This window comes from Crotalus tigris, unplaced genomic scaffold (assembly GCF_016545835.1).
Source record: "Crotalus tigris isolate CLP2741 ecotype Arizona unplaced genomic scaffold, ASM1654583v1 scf7180000018690.2240587, whole genome shotgun sequence".
NCBI classification, from domain to species: domain Eukaryota; kingdom Metazoa; phylum Chordata; class Lepidosauria; order Squamata; family Viperidae; genus Crotalus; species Crotalus tigris.
Genome location: NW_024097149.1, coordinates 808,421 through 826,422, shown reverse-complemented (window position 1 = coordinate 826,422; position 18,002 = coordinate 808,421). Strand labels below are relative to the sequence as shown.

General features: G+C 38.2%; 1 protein-coding gene across 8 annotated transcripts in view; it reads right to left on the bottom strand.

The window, feature by feature from the left end:
- The window catches only part of KCNMB2 (potassium calcium-activated channel subfamily M regulatory beta subunit 2), a 381,704-nt gene extending 363,919 nt beyond the window's left edge, over positions 1-17,785 (bottom strand). For 3 of the 8 annotated variants that reach the window (XM_039355429.1, XM_039355430.1, XM_039355432.1), the window contains exon 1: positions 15,640-15,738. Coding sequence is in view for 3 of the 8 variants with exons in the window: in XM_039355426.1 (XP_039211360.1) it covers positions 15,640-15,695 (56 nt within the window). In the remaining 5 variants the exon portion in view is untranslated. Of the gene's footprint in view, positions 1-15,639; positions 15,774-17,611 lie in introns of those variants that run through there. The other 5 variants (XM_039355431.1, XM_039355426.1, XM_039355424.1 and 2 more) reach the window with 5 other exon arrangements.
- Positions 17,786-18,002: the final 217 nt, after the last annotated feature.

The following is an 18,002-nucleotide window of genomic DNA, read 5'->3' as shown; positions in this document are numbered from 1 at the left end:
AGCCATCATAGAAAAGATTAGAGATGCTTAGATATCTTTGGAATAGTCTCCAAAGAATATAGTTGCATAATCAGACTAATCCTGCTCAATGTCTTTTCCAACTATATGAATATTTTTCAGAGCTGTGGATTTCAACTCAAGAAAGTCTTGAATAACTTTCTTATTTTGGACTTATAAAAGAAATGTGTTATATCTAAGAAGACATTCCTGAGAAAAAAATAAAGAGGGAATGAAAATAAATAATCTTCTGGGATGTTACTTAAACAGAATAAACATCAAATCTTTAAGACATATACAGTTGGCTTATTTGACCAAGACTAAAATAAATATGATGAGTTTTTTTTTCTAGCAGTTTTTAATTAGTTTTTCTTGTCCTGGACTGAATGATGAGGTTTTAAAGATTTGCTTATAGATAAAATATGGGAAAGTATATTTTTTGTGATATTTTTAGGGAAAGTGATAAACTGTGATATTAAAATTGAAGAAAAGTGTTAAATTTGTAAAGTAATTCCTGAGAGGAGATGAAGATGAAATATTAAGAAATTAATTTGTGGGACATTGTTTGATGAGATTAAATTTCAATATTTCTGATAGCTCTTAATGGAATTTTTCTGGTTGAAAGATGAGGCTTTAAAGATTTGTTTATAGATATGAGTTAAGCTATGGAAAAAAGGTAACTTTATTATTTTTAGAGAAAATAATAAAGTAAATTAATTTGAAATTGATTACTTGTTTAAGGTTGATATATTTATATAAAATTAAACAGATACACACACACACACATTCTTGTAGCTCTTAATGGACTTTTGCTGATTAAGATTGAATGATGAAGCTTTACTCTTTTCTAATAGATAAAAGATGAGATTTGGGATGAAAAGATTTTAGGTTGAAATGTTAGAGAAACTGATAAGTTACTGAAATTGTTTGCACTTGTCTTGCTGAAGGGGGAATTCTTTATGTATATATATATAGATATATTCCTTTTATCTGTTTTATATTTTTTCTTTTTCTTTTCATCTTCCCCCCTTTTTCTCTCTTTATTTTTTAGTTTGTAGTACTTTTTTATTTTTGTATTTTTTAATTTCAATAAAAATTATAAATATAAAAAGAGATGTTCTTCTTCAGAGCATATTGCCCTGCAATAGAAATTTCTACCCATGGCACATTTTTATATTAGATCTTCTGAACTAAGTGCTGAAAGAATTTAATTCTTAATTTAAGAACCTCTCTCTCTCTCTCTCTCTCTCTCTCTCTCTCTTTCTCTCTCTCTCTCTCTCTCGTTTCAAATTTAAGCTTTTCATTTTGCTATTCCTTCCTAGAAATAAGAATTAGCTACCTCTGGAGCCTTGCTGAAATCTTCCCAAGGACTTCACAATAGTCAATGAAATGTTGAGACTTGATATGAAGCAAATCTGAAGGTCAGCACATTGGGGAAAGTAATCTACATGAAATGAGAAAGAGGATCTGGAAATTGTACAGCATTTTGGAAATAATTTAGAGAAGATGCTTTAGAGCAGTGGTTCTCAACCTGTGGGTCGGGACCCCATTTGGGGTCGAACGACCATTTCACGGGGGTCGCCAAACAATGCAGTCTGCCATTCCCCCCCCTTTTCCTTAGCTGTGCTACTCCCTTTTATTCTATTGGCTTTTGAAAGCCAATAGAATAGACTCTCTTGAATAGAGTCTAATTCTATTGGCTTTCAAAAGCCAATAGGAATTGTCCAGGCTGTCTCTGCCCTGCTGAGCCCGTCAAAAGTCCCATTCTGCAAACAGTGCTGCACCAGTGGAGTAGTCCTCGACTTACGACCGGTTGAGTAGTCCTCGACTTACGACCGGTTGAGTAGTCCTCGACTTACGACTGATTGGGGGTCGCGGCATTAAAAAGGTTGAGAACCACTGCTTTAGAGCATGTGGTAGCAGGAATGTCACATAGGTCTGTGACACTTGAAGGGAATAGCACAATCTTGCACAAAGCTGTACCTGCTTTGAAGAGGCACTACATTTTGCTTTTTTGCTTTATACAAAGATATTTCCCAAATTATCTGCACAGCTCTAGATTGTACTAGAGAATTTCAAGAAGTGAATCAGTGCATTGTGTTTATTGTTTTACTTTTTTAGGAGCAAGATTAATAAGATTATATAAGTCTATGTCTATATGTCTATTCAAGTGATCTGTAGTGCATCAGAAGGCACATTGTAGGAATCACTCAACAGAAGCTTTGATTTTGCTGTAGCTTTCGCCCATCTTCCCATGCTGGCAACAAATATGTTTGCTGAGATTTTCGAAATGGATCTGTTTTTAATCCTTATTTTAGATAATAGCAATAGATCTCCTCTTTATCTGCCCAATGATGGATTCCCTTATAGAAAGAGCTATTTGTGAGGCAAAGCAAGTTAAAAAGAAGTATAATCATGGCAATTATGAAAAAGCTGATTAAGGAAGCAGGAAATTTAAACCATCTCAGAAACGAGTGCATTTGATTAAAACATTGCAACAGTGATCAAATAGAATAGAGAACTGAAGCAATGACATTTTCACAGAATTAAATAGCCATCTTATTAAAAAGAGCCTAATATAAAGCTTAAGAGACTTGGGAAATTTCAAAAGTCCACCAGATGTTTCATGTGGGCTCCAAATGCATTTTTCTTGAGAGGCTGTTGCAAAACTGAATAGCAGAAAAATCCTTCTTTCTCTTCCATAATCTGTTTTGTGTGGTAAGAGAATGCAGTGAAGGAAGAAGCAATGCATTTAAAATTTTGCACTCATGGCACACAAATATCTATTGTAACTACAGAAAGGTCTGTTGTGCTCTCCAGCAGAGAAGAACAGAAGAAATCAAGAAAACAATACAACTGAAAGAAGCAAAAGAGGACTTGTTCAGCAGATGAGGATGGTAGAGTAAAGATTTATGCTATGAAAATTACTCCCAATTAGTGTTTTTCTTCCCCCTTAAGTATATCAGAACATTCTACAGTTTCTGCCATAGAATAGTTTCTTCTGATGATTGGGAGACATATTGGAGCAGTTTGACACTTTTATTATTTTGGGGTCCTTGGTGCTCTCCGAGCTTGGTTGCTTTCTTGCAGAATTTCATTACCCAACTAGATAACATCTTCAGCGCTAGAAGAGAATGAATTGCTCTCTGTTTACAAGTGGCTTGTCCTGTTATTGTCAGTGGGAGTGTTCTTGGTGGTTCCTTGATTAAGCTGTTGTTTACTGTTTGTGTGCCTGAGTTGATAGTTCCTTGATAGAGGTATTGTTTATAGCTTGGCCGTTGGTCTAGTGCAGGGGTGTCAAATTCAATTTCATTGAGGGCTGCATCAGCATTGCGGTTGCCCTCGGGGAGCGGATGTGTGTGGCCAGGGTGGGTGCGGTCTACTGGGTGGGTGTGGCCTACTGGGTGGGCATAGCCAGCTCTACATCGTTCACTTCAAGGGTGCCTGTGGGGGCCTGGGCAGGAGTGGGACAGATCTGAGGTCTCTGGCAGAAGGGGATGGGACCGGGGAAAGTGCCAAGGCATGGTCCATTTCTTCATTCCTCACAAAGAGTGACACCTCCCCAGCATGCACCCAGGGGGCGGGGCCGACACAGCAGGGGCTGGTTCCTCGCTGTTTCTAGACAGCCTTGTGGAGCTAAGACTGAATGTGTTTCAGCATAGATGGCCACCACAACATTGTACATTGGCTCTTGGCCAGCCTGAACCAGGGCCAAGGCAGCAGGGGCCTTCCCTCACTCTTTCCAGGATGGCTTCACGGGCCACATGAAACCATTTCACAGGCCGCATCTGGCCCCCGGGCCTTGTGTTTGACATATCTGGTCTAGTGTTAACCTTGGCATTAATCTCTGCTCATTTGAGTATTGATTGTTGGTGAAGAGGTGTTTTGGTCTTTCTATTTCCCTTTTTACTTTTTTGATTGTCTCTTTTGAAGGGTATGTAGACATTGTTTATTGCTATATGCCCGTTGATGGCTGATTTGTCTGAGTGTTAGGCTTCCAGGAATTCTCTAACGTTCTTGGACTTAGCTTGATCTAGGATACTCAATTTCCCAGCTGAAACTATGATTAAGTCTGTTCATGTGTTGTGCAATTAAGGAGTTTTCATCATGTCTTCTGCCTGCTAGTTGATGTTTATTAATTTAACAATTACTTGAGAAGTAAAACTGGACATAATAAATTCCTCAGAATTGCTTGCTCCTTTTTTCCCACTTCTGCATTCTAGTCTCTGGAACAAATCTACAGTGGCTTACTAGCCAGAAATAATTGATGGAAGAAAGGTCAGGAGTGAAAAAAAAATCCATTTGTTCTTTTGTTTTCTAATAATTATGTATATAGAATACTGAGAAGTATTTTTGTTTGTTTTTATCTATTCTGTTTGGAACTCAAAAATGCTAGCAAACTCCAGCATGCTAGAAAGGCTGAGGAAATCATCACTGTGGATGGGTTAAAGCATTATTAACCTCAGTCATGTTTGAAGACACAGATGCCAACCTATGGCAGGGAATGTAAATCTCATGACTCAGCTAGAGGCCAGGCAGCAAGACTTTTGCTAAAAGATTGCATATGAGAATTTAGTCCTACAGTCATATCATCAATCAAAGCTAGTTTGCTTTCTGAAAAACAGAATGGACCCAATTGCTTCTTATTACATTTTGTTACCATATAGTAGTTCATTATACCATTTTGACAGCCAATTTGTTATAGTAGTTAAAATGCTAGGTTGAAGCTGGAGAGATCCTGGTTCATATGCTAGATTGGGTCACTTTGGGCTAGTCAGGAACATTCAGCCAAACCAAGCTTGCAGGATACTTGTGGGAAGGGAAGCATAAACGGAAGTGTAAATCAAGCAAATGAAGGTAAATAAATGTGTCCCAGGATAATATTACAAGATCCAATCTGAGTTAGCCAACTTTTCTGAGATGGCAGAGCTCCCCTGTTTAACTGAGAAGATGCAGGTGATGTCACCTCTGCTTTTGGTCCATTTTTCAAGGGTTTCAGGTGTTAAAGTTTCACCTTTAACAGTCCACTTCCACCCCAATCACTGCAAATCATGCTGCCAAAATCTAATAGAATTTGGTTCCATCTCATTTTGGAGATGGAGTGACCACTTTTTGAAGAATTTTTTTTTTAAAAAATCATTCTTCCCAAAACTGTAATTCTAGCATTGCAGTCTCAAGTTGTTGGGGGTGCTGGGGACCACATCACACCTCAGGTTATGCTCTCCTGATCTGATAGAACAGACACTTTCTTGACGAGGCAGAAACTGAAGTGGAAATGATAAGGAATTAAATATAGCAATGTAGGATTAAAGACAAATTAGGACAAATTTTTGGCAATGGAACAGTCTGTCTCTGTGTGTCTCTCTCTTCCCCCTAGAGTACTTGGGGAGAATCTGGATGACCAGTTTTCAAGAATACTATCTCTGCAGTCCTATTCTGAAGATCCTGCAGTTTTGGAACTGATACCTTCCAAAGTCATTTCCAGCTCAAATATTTTATGATCCTGTGATTCACTCCTCATTTTGATAATTAGACTGGAAGGTTGAAAACATTTCCCCAGCTTAAAATGACAACACATTTTTGTTCTATTCACTTCAAAAATCTGGATGTCTAAACAACCATTGCACTCTTTCTTTCTGCCAATTGCTGAAACATTTTCCTCCTAGTTATATTTCTTTCAAACATTTATGAGTTGTTTTCTAAGATCCAAAGTGGCTTTTTCTTTTAAAAAAAATGTGCGTGGAGGGGGCAACACTGTAGGTTTTTTGGAGAATCAGACTTCTTTATATTTGAAGTTGTTGTTTTGCCAATTTCTTGGAATCTCTTACTGGATCTCTTACTGCCATCTATTGGATATGGATGTTCAGCAAATTCAAGACAAGAGATAAATAAATTACTGTGATCCTTTTTCTCTGAAAACACTGGATTTAGTAATCTCCTTGAATCCCAAACTAAAAAAAAAAGAAGTTAACATATCTTGTCATATATGGTGCACACTTTTGAACACACTAACCTTTGTCTATCAAAATATCTGACCATCAAAAAAATGTGTTTTGGATGCATGGCAAGTGGAATGGACTTACAAAAGCAAACCTATTCATCATGGTTGATCACAGAGTCAGCCAGATATTTAGACCGGATATGGCATTTTTATCCACCTATCAAGTCCTTCCCAAGGACCTGGGGTAGGCAGGTGTTGTTTGATGCTGTTAAAGGAATTAGCCACAGGATATAAGCTGTTCCAAATAAAGCTGCCTTTTGCAATCGACTGGTGGTGATTTTTATCAATACCAACGGGATTGTTATTGTTATTTTAAATGTACAGGCTACCCAATTCCAATGGACCCAAATCAAATAGCTCAGATTAAAATAATCTAATAGACAGCAAAACCAAACAAACAAAATGGGACCACTGAACAAATAATAAACAATGAGGAATCATTGGTGCTCTCTGAACTTGCTTGTTTTTTTGCAGACATTTCATTACCCTAACTAGGGATCATCATCAGTGCTAGTAAGGAATGCTGTTTGTTATCAGTTTATATTCTGGTGTCTTGCCTGTCTGCGTGGGTGGGGTAAGTCTTAATAAATATCTACCCAGGCCTGGGACCAATAGTCAAGGCTTTCTGGAACCCCAGAGGCACCATCATTATCTCTGGAGAGATGCTGTTCCAGAGGGTTGGGGCCACAACAGTGAAGCACATGATAGTAGTATTCCAGTATTCGAGGGGCTGCCACAAAGAAGAGGGGGGTCAAATTATTCTCCAAAGCACCAGAGGGCGGGACAAGAAACAATGGTTGGAAACTGATCAAAGAGAGAAGCAACCTGGAATTAAGGAGAAACTTCCTAACAGTGAGGACAATTAACCAGTGAAACAGCTTGCCTTCAGAAATCATGGGTGCTCCATCAATGGAAGTTTTTAAGAAGAGACTGGACAGTCAATTGTCTGAGATGTTATAGGTTCTCCTGCTTGAGTGGGGGGCTGGACTAGAAGACCTCCAAGGTCCCTTCCAGCTCTATTCTATGCTTAAGATTGAGATGTACAATAGGTATCATCAATATACTGTATGGTTAAAAATGGAGCAGTAAATATCTCACAGGCTCCCAGGTGGGTCACACACAGTAGGTTGACTGAATAGAGCAGTGGTTCTCAACCTTTTTAATGCCGCGACCCCCAACCGGTCGTAAGTTGAGGACTACCCAACCGGTCATAAGTCGAGGACTACTCCACTGGTGCAGCACCGTTTGCAGAATGGGACTTTTGGCAGGCTCAGCAGGGCAGAGACAGCCTGGACAATTCCTATTGGCTTTTGAAAGCCAATAGAATTAGACTCTATTCAAGAGAGTCTATTCTATTGGCTTTCAAAAGCCAATAGAATAAAAGGGAGTAGCACAGCTAAGGAAAAGGGGAAATAAAATGGCGGATTGCGTTGTTTGGTGACCCCCGTGAAATGGTCGTTCGACCCCAAATGGGGTCCTGACCCACAGATTGAGAACCACTGGAATAGAGGAAGTTTGCTGGTTAGGACCATGGACAGATCACAATAGGCTTGCTTAGGACCAAGCCATTAAGAACATTGGAAAGTTGCTCCAGCAATAGTCTGGAGCCTCCAGAGAGTACTGAGATCCTCAGTTTCCAGTTGAAGCTTATTCTAATTCCACTTTCATTTATCATATTTCACCAGTGCCTAGGGATACTGGAGAACTGAATTTGATTTTCAGTTTTAAGTGAACTAAATCTCCTGATCTTGTTCCTTTATGGAAGGGGATTGTATAATCTGAAATGCAGACCAAAAGTTTTCTTTCCTTAAGTGAAGCAGAAACTGAAGGAGATATTCATTTGAGAACAAAACATTCAAGATCTTAGATTATGTTCTTAAATTATATTGGAAGTTTAAGATTCCTTGGGTTATAACTTTTTCTTGCACAGATCGAGCAATGTCATCTATTTTCAGTCAAAACCCGCACAATCAGACTCTTTCCCAACCTATAGGTTCACATCTCATGTTACAACACAATATGATTTTGTTTTTAAGAATATGCATATGTAATAAGTGAAATATGTGATTTTTGTTTTAGAGCAGTGAAAGAGCAGTTTAAAGTCCTGGCATAGTGTGAAAATAGAAAAATGTTTTGTTTATAATAAATGGGCTTGCTCACACCAGAAGTATTTGCAAAGTATGAAGAAGAATGCTTGATGATATGGTGAGGTGAAAAAAAGAGTTTGGTAGTTTAATGTATTTTGAAGGGTCCTTGATTCTCTCTGAGCTTGGTTATTTTCTGGCTGATGTTTCATTTCCCAAACTAGATAACATCATCAATGCATTGATGAGGCTACCTAGTTGGATCATGAAATGTCTGCAGGAAAACAACCAAGCTCAGAAAGCACCAAGGACCTCTCATTTCAACCCTGAAGTAGAAATATTCTCTTTTATCGGTAATGTCTATTTATCTATAAATGACATTTATAATTTATCTATATTTATATATTTATCTATAGATGATCAGGAATGCTTGTGGTAAAGGTAGACATCTAGTGGCTGGGGACATGGAAATAAGGGGATTTCTGTACCTAGACAATGTTGTGATGCTTTCTGAGAAATTGAATGATTAGTAGGAAAAAAAAATGATATGTAGTATAATGCAATGAGGAATATGTATCTGAAAATTAAATACTAAGATAGTTAGGTCTGACATAGAAAACAGAGTGAATGATTAGGCATAAATGGAAAAATCTAGAGGGAATAGATGAGTTTGTATCTCTGGGTAAAATGTTTACTACTGATAAGAAAAATGGATGGAGAAAGCTTAAGATGTGCAAATTGTTTGTAGAGAGTTAATGGGGAACATGTTGTGAAGAATGAACATTTGTTGAAAAAAAGTGAATATAGTTGTGTGTAAAAAGCATGGTTCTGCTTCCTTTGTGATAGGGAGTTGAGAGTGAAGGCTTATTAGAGAAACATAAAGCTAAGTTGGTTGTAGTGGAAATTGGGGACTTAAGAAAAGGATGTGGTAAAAGAGAATATAGTCTTAGGACTGAATGAATGCTGAAGAATAACAGAATAATAGAGTTGGAAGGGACATTGGAGGCCTTCTAATCCAACTATCCAACCCCCTGCTCAGAAAGCAAACCCTATACCATTTCAGACAATTTCTTGAAAACCTCCAGTGTTGGAGCACCCACAACTTCTGGAAGCAAACAAAAAAAATGAGTCGACCATACAAAATAAGTACACTGAGGTGGTTTGATCATCCTTGTTGTTGTTAATTGTGAAGTCGTGTCCGACCCATCGCGACCCCATGGACAACGTTCTTCCAGGTCTTCCTGTCCTCTACCATCTTCTGGAGTCCATTTAAGTTCACACCTACTGCTTCAGTGACTCCATCCAGCCACCTCATTCTCTGTCGTCCCCTTCTTCTATTGCCCTTTCCCAGCATTAGGCCCTTCTCCAGTGAGTCCTTCCTTCTCATTAGGTGGCCAAAGTATTTGAGTTTCAACTTCATTGATCATCCTAGTGAGGATCAAATTTGAAAACAAGTATCATAAGGAGGAGTGAATTGGTAAAAGGGAAGGGAAGGGGTGATTTTTATTTATTTATTAAATTTTTATGCTGCCCATGTCCTCTGCAAGGTGACTCTGGGCAGATTACAAGTTATAAAATAAGTATAAAAAAACCTAAAATAAAGGTGGTCCTCGACTTACAACAGTTTGTTTAGTGACCATTCAAAGTTACAATAGCACTGAAAAAAGAAACTTATCACTATTTTTCACACTTACAACTATTGCAACATGGTAGCATGATCAAAATTTAGATGCTTGGCAATGGGTTCATATTTATGATGTTTGCAGTGTCCCAGGATTATGTGATCATCTTTTGAGACCTTCTGACAAACAAAGTCAATGGGGAAGCCAGATTCACTTAACAATCACGTTACTAACTTAACAACTACAATGATTTCACTTAACAACTGTGATAAGAAAAGTTGCACAATAGGTCAAAACTCACTTAACAAATGTCTCACTTAGTAACATAGGTTTGGACTCAATTGTGGGCATATGTTGAGGAATACACAGATTAAAATATCTATGGAGATTCTCAGTCATCCAGGTCATAGTTGTCCCAAAGATGCTTTTTCACAAGGCAACTGGACTTTCTTGTTTTTCTTTGAAGAATGCAAGTGACCAGCTGTCTGCAAGGAGTATAAATCTTTCCATTCCTAACCATCCAGTCAGAGCTGAAGAAGCTTCTTGGATGAGAAGCGAAAAGTTTTCAAAGAAAAACAAAAAAGTCCACTTACCACCTTAAAAAGTAGCTTTGGAACAGATTAAAATATTATTAAAAACTGTACTAAAACCAAAACTAAGAGAGCTAAGAGATTAGTGGGATTTGGATGAGGACTTCTTGCCCCATCAGTCAGGTCCAGTGGGGAGCACTCACCTCAGGGCCCCAGACCCACAGGCAAAGCCAGGTTTTAATACACTTCTGGAAGGCCAAAAGGGAAGGCCAATTCTCACCTCTGGTGATAGAATGGTCCATAAAATTTGGGCCACAGCAGAAAAGATTCTCCTCCTTGATCCTGCCTGCTTCAGTTGAGGAAAGTCATCCAGATAGTTCTCTTTCCAAAATTACTCATTCAATGACCATTCAAACTACAACAGTGCTAAATGAGGGGACTCATCACCGTTCCTCATAGCTGCAGTCATTACCATTTCCCTGCAGTCACATGATCACCAACTTGGCAACCAAATTGCAATTACGACGGTTGCAGTGTCCCACAATCACATGACTTTTGCTGACTTCCAACAAGCAAAATCATTGGAGAAGCCAGCAGAAGATCACAAATGGTAAACATGTGACTGCAGGATGATGTGACCATGCAGGATTTGCTTAACTACGGCAGCTGGGACTGCTATCACTGCCACTGTAAGGCAACAAGGTCATGCGGCTTTGCACTTTATTTGGCTGTTATTTAGCAACATTAGAGTTGCTGATTCCCAATGACCGCTTCTAAGCAAGGACTGTCTTAAAGCTGAAATCATCTAAAAAAAAAAAAAAAAAACAGGTGAGAAGTTTAAATAAGAAAGGCAGTCTATGAAATGGTATATGGGCATGGTGGAAGCGAGTATGATTTGCAATTATAGAAAGATGTGAATCAGTGTTGTGAATTAAGACATGCCATATATTATTTTCTTTTCCTTTGTCTCTTTGCTTCGAAAAGGACTGTGAAAAAGCTAGACAAGAAGAAATAATCAATTCTACATTTTTGGTGATTAATTTCTGGCTTCTTTCATGGAGCTGAGGAACATTTAACAGTCTTTTTTTAATTTAAAAGTCATTAAGACTGGACAAATGGAAAATTAGTATGGTGCTGATAAGCTCTCTCTGCAATCCTTCCGAAAAAATATTTCATCCATTTCTGAGTATTCTCTTCCAACTTGTAAAGTCTCTGTATGCAAGTAGGGATATTGTAACAAACAGAATACAATACAAATACACATATAAACACACTTCATTCCGATGGGAATTGTGATCCCTAACACTACACATGAGTTTGAGTTTCTTGGCTATAGGAGTAGGAGTGGTGGAACCTGAAGGCAGAGTTAAAAGAGGAATCAACCTAGAATCTCTATGTAGCCACAAATGGACTAAATCCAATCTTCTTTTTATTCTATGTACTGCTATCTAACTCCAACTGTTAGTTGAGAAGATTCATGTGCATAGACTGACTAACAATGAATCACTTTAATTGGACCTTAACTTGTGGACCTGGTCTTTCACACCTGACAATTGGCAATGCAATGATCATAGTACAAATGTATGTATGAATGCATGCTCACATGCACACAGACATATATGCATGTGCATGCATGCATGCACTGTTTACACACAGGTACATGTATTCCAGAAAATGAGAGGATTCTAGTTCTGAAAAGGGGAAAGCAAAAAGTTGCTTTGTCAAATAGAATGAATGAGAAATTACTGGAGAGTAAAAACTAAAATTAAAGAATGTAATATAAAGTAACTGACTATAATGTTCCATCTCAGTAGGATTCATATGTTGCCAGCAGAAATCTGACAAAATTATTATGGGATGAAGGTGGGCCCAGTTACTATCATAGTACTATTACTGGATAAATTGGTATTTCAAATGAAACCATTTTAAACTTCCTTTGAATTTCAGGTTTCAACTGTGGTTTAGAGTCCTTTCATGTGGTGCCTGTGGTTTAGAGTTCTTTAATGCCAGGTTTCTCATTTGTGTCCTTTTATTTATCTTATTTTCTTGCTGATCTTGTTATGTCAATATCTCAATTATCTTTCATAGTGATGGGATAAATCTATTCCTGGGGTGCATGTTGATGGAGAAGTTTTTAAAGTGTTTTTCTTCTGATTACTATTTCCCTTTTTGGCCATTTTGTATGCCCATCGTGTGTTTTAATTCTTTTCATTTCCAACTGACCAGTTTGATGTTTTGTTCCATTTCCTGCTGAGTCTCCAAATGCCTTCCCTTCATCAGGTACCTATTAACCTCTTTGTTTTAAAAAAGGTCATCCACACGGATGGAATCCAGAATATGGGTAAATGGTTTTGGTACACATTTCCTGTAATAGGCACTTGTCCGTTTTTTAATGGTGGATTTAAGTCAAGTCTCTGATTCACTTCATACATTTAATAGTCTCAGACTTGCAAAGAAGTTCCAGGACAGTATTACTTTAGATTGTAGGAGACAATGATATATGGAACAATATGACTACATTAATTCAAAATGCTCATCCTATTATCAAATTAATCCATTTTTCTGCATGGGCACAAGATTCTAAACCAGTGGTTCTCAACCTGTGGGTCGAGACCCCATTTGGGGTCGAATGACCATTTCACGGGGGTCACCAAACAAGGCTGTCCCCCATTTTTCCCCCTTTTCTTTGGCCACGCCCCTGGCACCTGGTGATGTATAAGTGGTTGGGGGTCACCACAATATGGGGAACTGTATTATGGGGTCACGGCATTAGAAAGGTTGAGAACCACTGTTCTAAACCAATGGCTAATCAAACGGTCTGGATTCTGGCCATACACTTGTTGAAATATTTTAGAGACAGTAATCAAAGAGTGGGGGTTATAAAATGGTTCAACTGGGATTCAAGATGTTGCAGTTGGCTCCTGGAATGTTCCTTTTAAAAGCCACACCAGGACAGACCTCTGGATTACAGATTTATCAGATTTATCAGTTGCTTCTACCCATCCAATCCAATCAGGCAGGATGGTCATGCTTAAGGTCTCCCCAACTAAGGAATGCCAATTGGCAGGGCCTAGATTAGAAGATGGTCTTTTCTACTGTAGTGCCCACCTTGTGGAACATTCTCTCTCCCAAAATCAGGATGGCCCCAACCCTGCTAGCTGCTTATAAGATCCTAAATACCTGCTTGTGTGTCTAGAATTGGAGCCTCAAGTGTGTGGAGGGGACCCCACTTCTTGATTGTGTTAGTGGTTGGGTTTGATAGTTCTGGGCTATTTAAACATTTCTAATGTTTCTGATTGTTTTTATTTTACCTTAGTTCTGCTCATTGGCCAGAGTCACTTGGTGAGATAGGCAGCCAGACTGTCTGTCTGTCTGTCTGTCTGACTGACTGACTGAGAAAAATGTAAGAAGAGCTGGGAGGAAATTCCACCTATCAGAAAAATTCCAACTATCAAAATCCAAGAAAACAAAGATGAACATTTAGGATTTTTTTTTTTAAGTGAATATTCACACCATGCCCCATATCAGATAGCAACATGTAGCTGGTTTTGGCTGAACTTCAAAAAAGCTAAACAGAATAGTGCTGGTTAGAATGGGATAGGGAATGGTCAGGAAATCTCAAGGCCATAGTCTCCACTAAGTAGTAAAACAAAACCCCATGCGTCCTTGGGAAAAGGTTGTGGTGAACCACTTTTATAATTTTTGCCAATAAAAGTGCAGGGTCTGCCCATATATTCAAGAGGGCCTGAGATCAACTGGAGAGAATCTTTATCATTTTATTAACACCATCTAGTTATTTTTCAACAAATGTATCTTCTCCATAGATATATCTATTTTAAATTGCTTGCTTGGACCAGAAAATTGAATCCGGTAGATATTTTGTACTGCTGTAGTTATAAACCGCAAAGCTCTTTTTATATATTAAGGATTTAGATAAAGGAACAGCAGGCAAGCAGAACTGCTTTAAAATGAAACAGCTTTGTAAGTCCAGAAAACTTTCAAATACTTCCTCCCTTATCCTCTCTCCACGCCACCTACATACCGTATATTGTGATTCAAAGTCTGCATTTAGCTTAAGGGCATAAGCTGGAATTCCATCTTGTTCATATATATGAACAGATGTCCAGTACTGCTGAAAAAACTTTTTCCATCAGTATTGAAACGTATCACGATTGTAGGATTATAAAACAGGCCTGCTTAATACCATTCACATTGTGTTACTATTATGGCTGCAAATTGATATTCCCAGCCAAGCGGGCACTTATTTTATTAACTGAAGGGAATTATCAAATATTCTCAAAATTGCCCTTTGCACCATGCTGAATAACACAATTTAGTGCTGCTGAACCCACAAGATCCAGTTTGAAATATATATTCAATTGAAGGAGAAAAGCCAGCCACGGCATGCCAAACAGAGTACAAAGTGAAGGCAGGTAAAGAATGTCTGCGCAGAAAAAGAAGCAAGTGGATCTTAAATAGATCCCAAATGCCCATTGAAAAAACATCAAATAAAGAGCAGATAGATCTAAATGGATTCCAAATGGATCCACTTCATCCAAGTTCCTCTGTTGCAATATATACTTAAAGAGCTCTGCAAAATTCTTCTTTTTCATGCATGGATTGCAGACACAATTCTTTTATTACTTTTTGACCATAAAAAGATTGGAAGCGGTGATGGAAGAGAAGATAAACTTCCTTGCACCACGCAAACATTTTGTCTTTTATTTGTGGATCTTCCACCAAACAAGAAGTATTGCTAAACACTAAAAATACTTTGCAAATTTTAAAAAATACCAAAGAGTAACATTTTTTAAATTCTAATACTCTGCCATAATCTTTCCATTTCAACCAATAACTGAAGTTCTCCGAATAGTTATAGTATTTACTCAGCAAGAATGAACTAAGTTTCTCTCCCTAAACCTCCACTGAAAATGAATAGTATCCAACATCCATAAGCCATCAGCCCTTCTTTTCCAAGACTTTGCATTTGCTGTGGACACTATAAACAACCATCCTTAACAAAAACCAAACCAGGGGAAAAAAAAAGAACCAGCAGTGGAGGAATTTAACCACCATCATCCTTTTGAAAATACACAAAGACACATTTTGCTTTGCTTCTTCTAAATATAATTGCACTCATGATTAATGCAACTAAGTTGTTTTCTTTTCAGCCATGTCTCTACATTTGTCTCGTTCTAAGCCTAGTCAAATCCCCCTAATTCCAATGGAGCCCATGCTTAACTCTCTCACTGCAATCTGTGGGATTCTTGAGAAGCTTAGCTTTGGCTCTGTTGATTATTTATTAATTATCTCTAAACAATAGACGGCCTTAAAGCTGTACTCCGATTCTCTAGGCTTAAGCTTGTGGTACGAGTATGCGTGTATGCATGTGTTTTTCCACTTACCCCCATTTTTCTTTTGGCTGGCTGAAAGTCGCCTTTGTGTTATTCAGGTGCTCCATATCGGCAGGTGGGTCCGCTCTGTCACCTGCCCATAATACAAAGGCCCCCTCTTCCAGAAAGCAGAGGAAAGCAATATGCAAAACAAACAGAGAAACCCAAGAGGAAAACTATACCCCTATAGACCAGACTCATAGCAACAGACACAGAAAGACTATACTCTTGTTGGTTGTTAACTTTTTCCAGCCATGAAGAAGTAATTCCTTTGGAACGGCAATGCAGTGCATGTGATGTAACAGCACTGGGGAATGTTGTATTCCTCTGGCTGCCAGCTCTTCTTCAGCATTGTCGCCCATCTGGGACAAATCCCATTCTGATAAAGCTGATAATTGGTGGTCTCTTGGATGACCACAAATGACAAGGGCGCTGACCTGGGGGTGGGGTGGGGGATATGTCAAGGGCCTCTGGTTTGTCCTTGGGTTTCATTCCTTGTGATGAAATGGAAGGAATGAAGGAGCAAATGAAAGAAAGACAAAGGGTTCTCTTTCTCTCAAAATAGAACATTATTTTTAACTAGTTACCTACTACATTTCTGGGAAACATAGCTTGAGGCTTTAAATAGCAAACAGTCACACAGGGACAGTTTAGTGAGGAGCCTCATTTTCATGTTAGTCTACATTTTGTGTTAGCAAAAGGATCTGCTTCCCTCCGTTTCTCTCCTCTGAAGGGGATTTATGAGATGGCAGCCTAGAGAAGTCACTGCAACTATTCTTGCGTCAGCGTTGTATGATATTGACAATGCCTTCTAATTTGTTTAGGCCTCTCTATGTACGCAAACACTTTGGCACATCTGCAGTGCCAAAGTGTTTGCTGCTGACATTTAAAAGATGGCTGGAAATCAAATGGCAAATTCATTTCCTTGTAGAAAAATAATAAACTTCCATGGATTGCAATTCCCAGGAGAAACAAAGAACTGATTCCTCTAGAATGCATTTTCCTGATTTAATAGCAGTAATTGTAATGTGTCATTAATAGAAAGGGTATCCAGAGACTTCTGTGTTTATTGTTGTTTTATAAAGCAATGTAATCTTCATTGTTAGGGTAGGCAGTGTGGAGAAAATTGATGCACATTTTGCCTTTTCTGGACATTATACTCTATAAAACATATTGAGTTCTATGGTTTTCAGAATAAATTTTGACTTCTCACTACCATCTCTAAACCTCTTACTATAGAAGAGGTCATGGTTTCATTATTGCATAGTTACTACATTTTATCATATAAATTGTTTCAACAGAGCACAATATATGTAGCTCAAGGCTGAATCCTTGGTGTTCTCTTGGTTGTTTGCTTGCAGACATTTTATTACCCAACTAGGTAATACCATCAGCACAAGGGAATATGGGATCTGGTCCCCAGAGGCACAACTGGATAAGAATCAGTTTAGCCCACAGAAGAAATGTGAGCATGGCAAATGGCTCAGAGGGAATCCTCCTCAGTTTCTTGGACAGGGGAGAAATTTACTTTCAGACATGCAGAATTCTATTAATGTAACTTCAGAATAAAACAGAATTAGTTCATCTCTTGATTGATGTCAGCAGATAATAAGCACACAAGCTGACAAGCAATATGGAACTGACTAGCACTTGGTAGATCAGCTATGAAGGCCTCTGGATTGTGAAGTAGGGTAGAAAGAATATTATCATTTTTGAATTTTGGTGTTGGAGAAGATTCTGAGAATACTATGGACACTCAAGAAAACAACAAATAGATTACATCCTGCTTTAAGAATCATAATAACTTTAACAAGTCTTTATAGCAGTCACAGTCTTTTTGTGCTTAAGTGTCTAATTTTTCTGGTAATTGTAAGCTAGCCTCGACAGACAAGAGTAATTAGGAAAAAAGGAAGAAAAGTGCAAACAAAGCCAGAAGAAGAGAAACTATAGAGAAGAGGAATAGAAGCAGTGAATTAAAACTTACCTGATTTGTTTGTTTGTTTTTTAAGGGAAGGTATGAAAAGGGTCACAGTGTAGCATAGAAGAGTCATGCCAATCCAGAATTGCCAGCAGAAGTTTTTCAAATCGTCAGCTATCTGATCCTTTCAAATGGACAAAGGAGAATTGTACCCAGGATTTTTGAATGCCAGATTCAACCTGTAGAGCTCTGGGGAAAATAAGTTGTTTATTATTCCAAATTAAGAGAGAGATCTCTGGAGATTTTTGCAAATTGAGATGCACAGAATAGAAGATTTATCTAAAACTTTTATGAGCTGTAGTTTCTAAACTAACTGGGGAGTATGAAAAGAATTTAGCACCACCTAGAGTCAGAATTTAAATTAAGCATCAAAAATATCAGTATGAAAGCAGAAGAA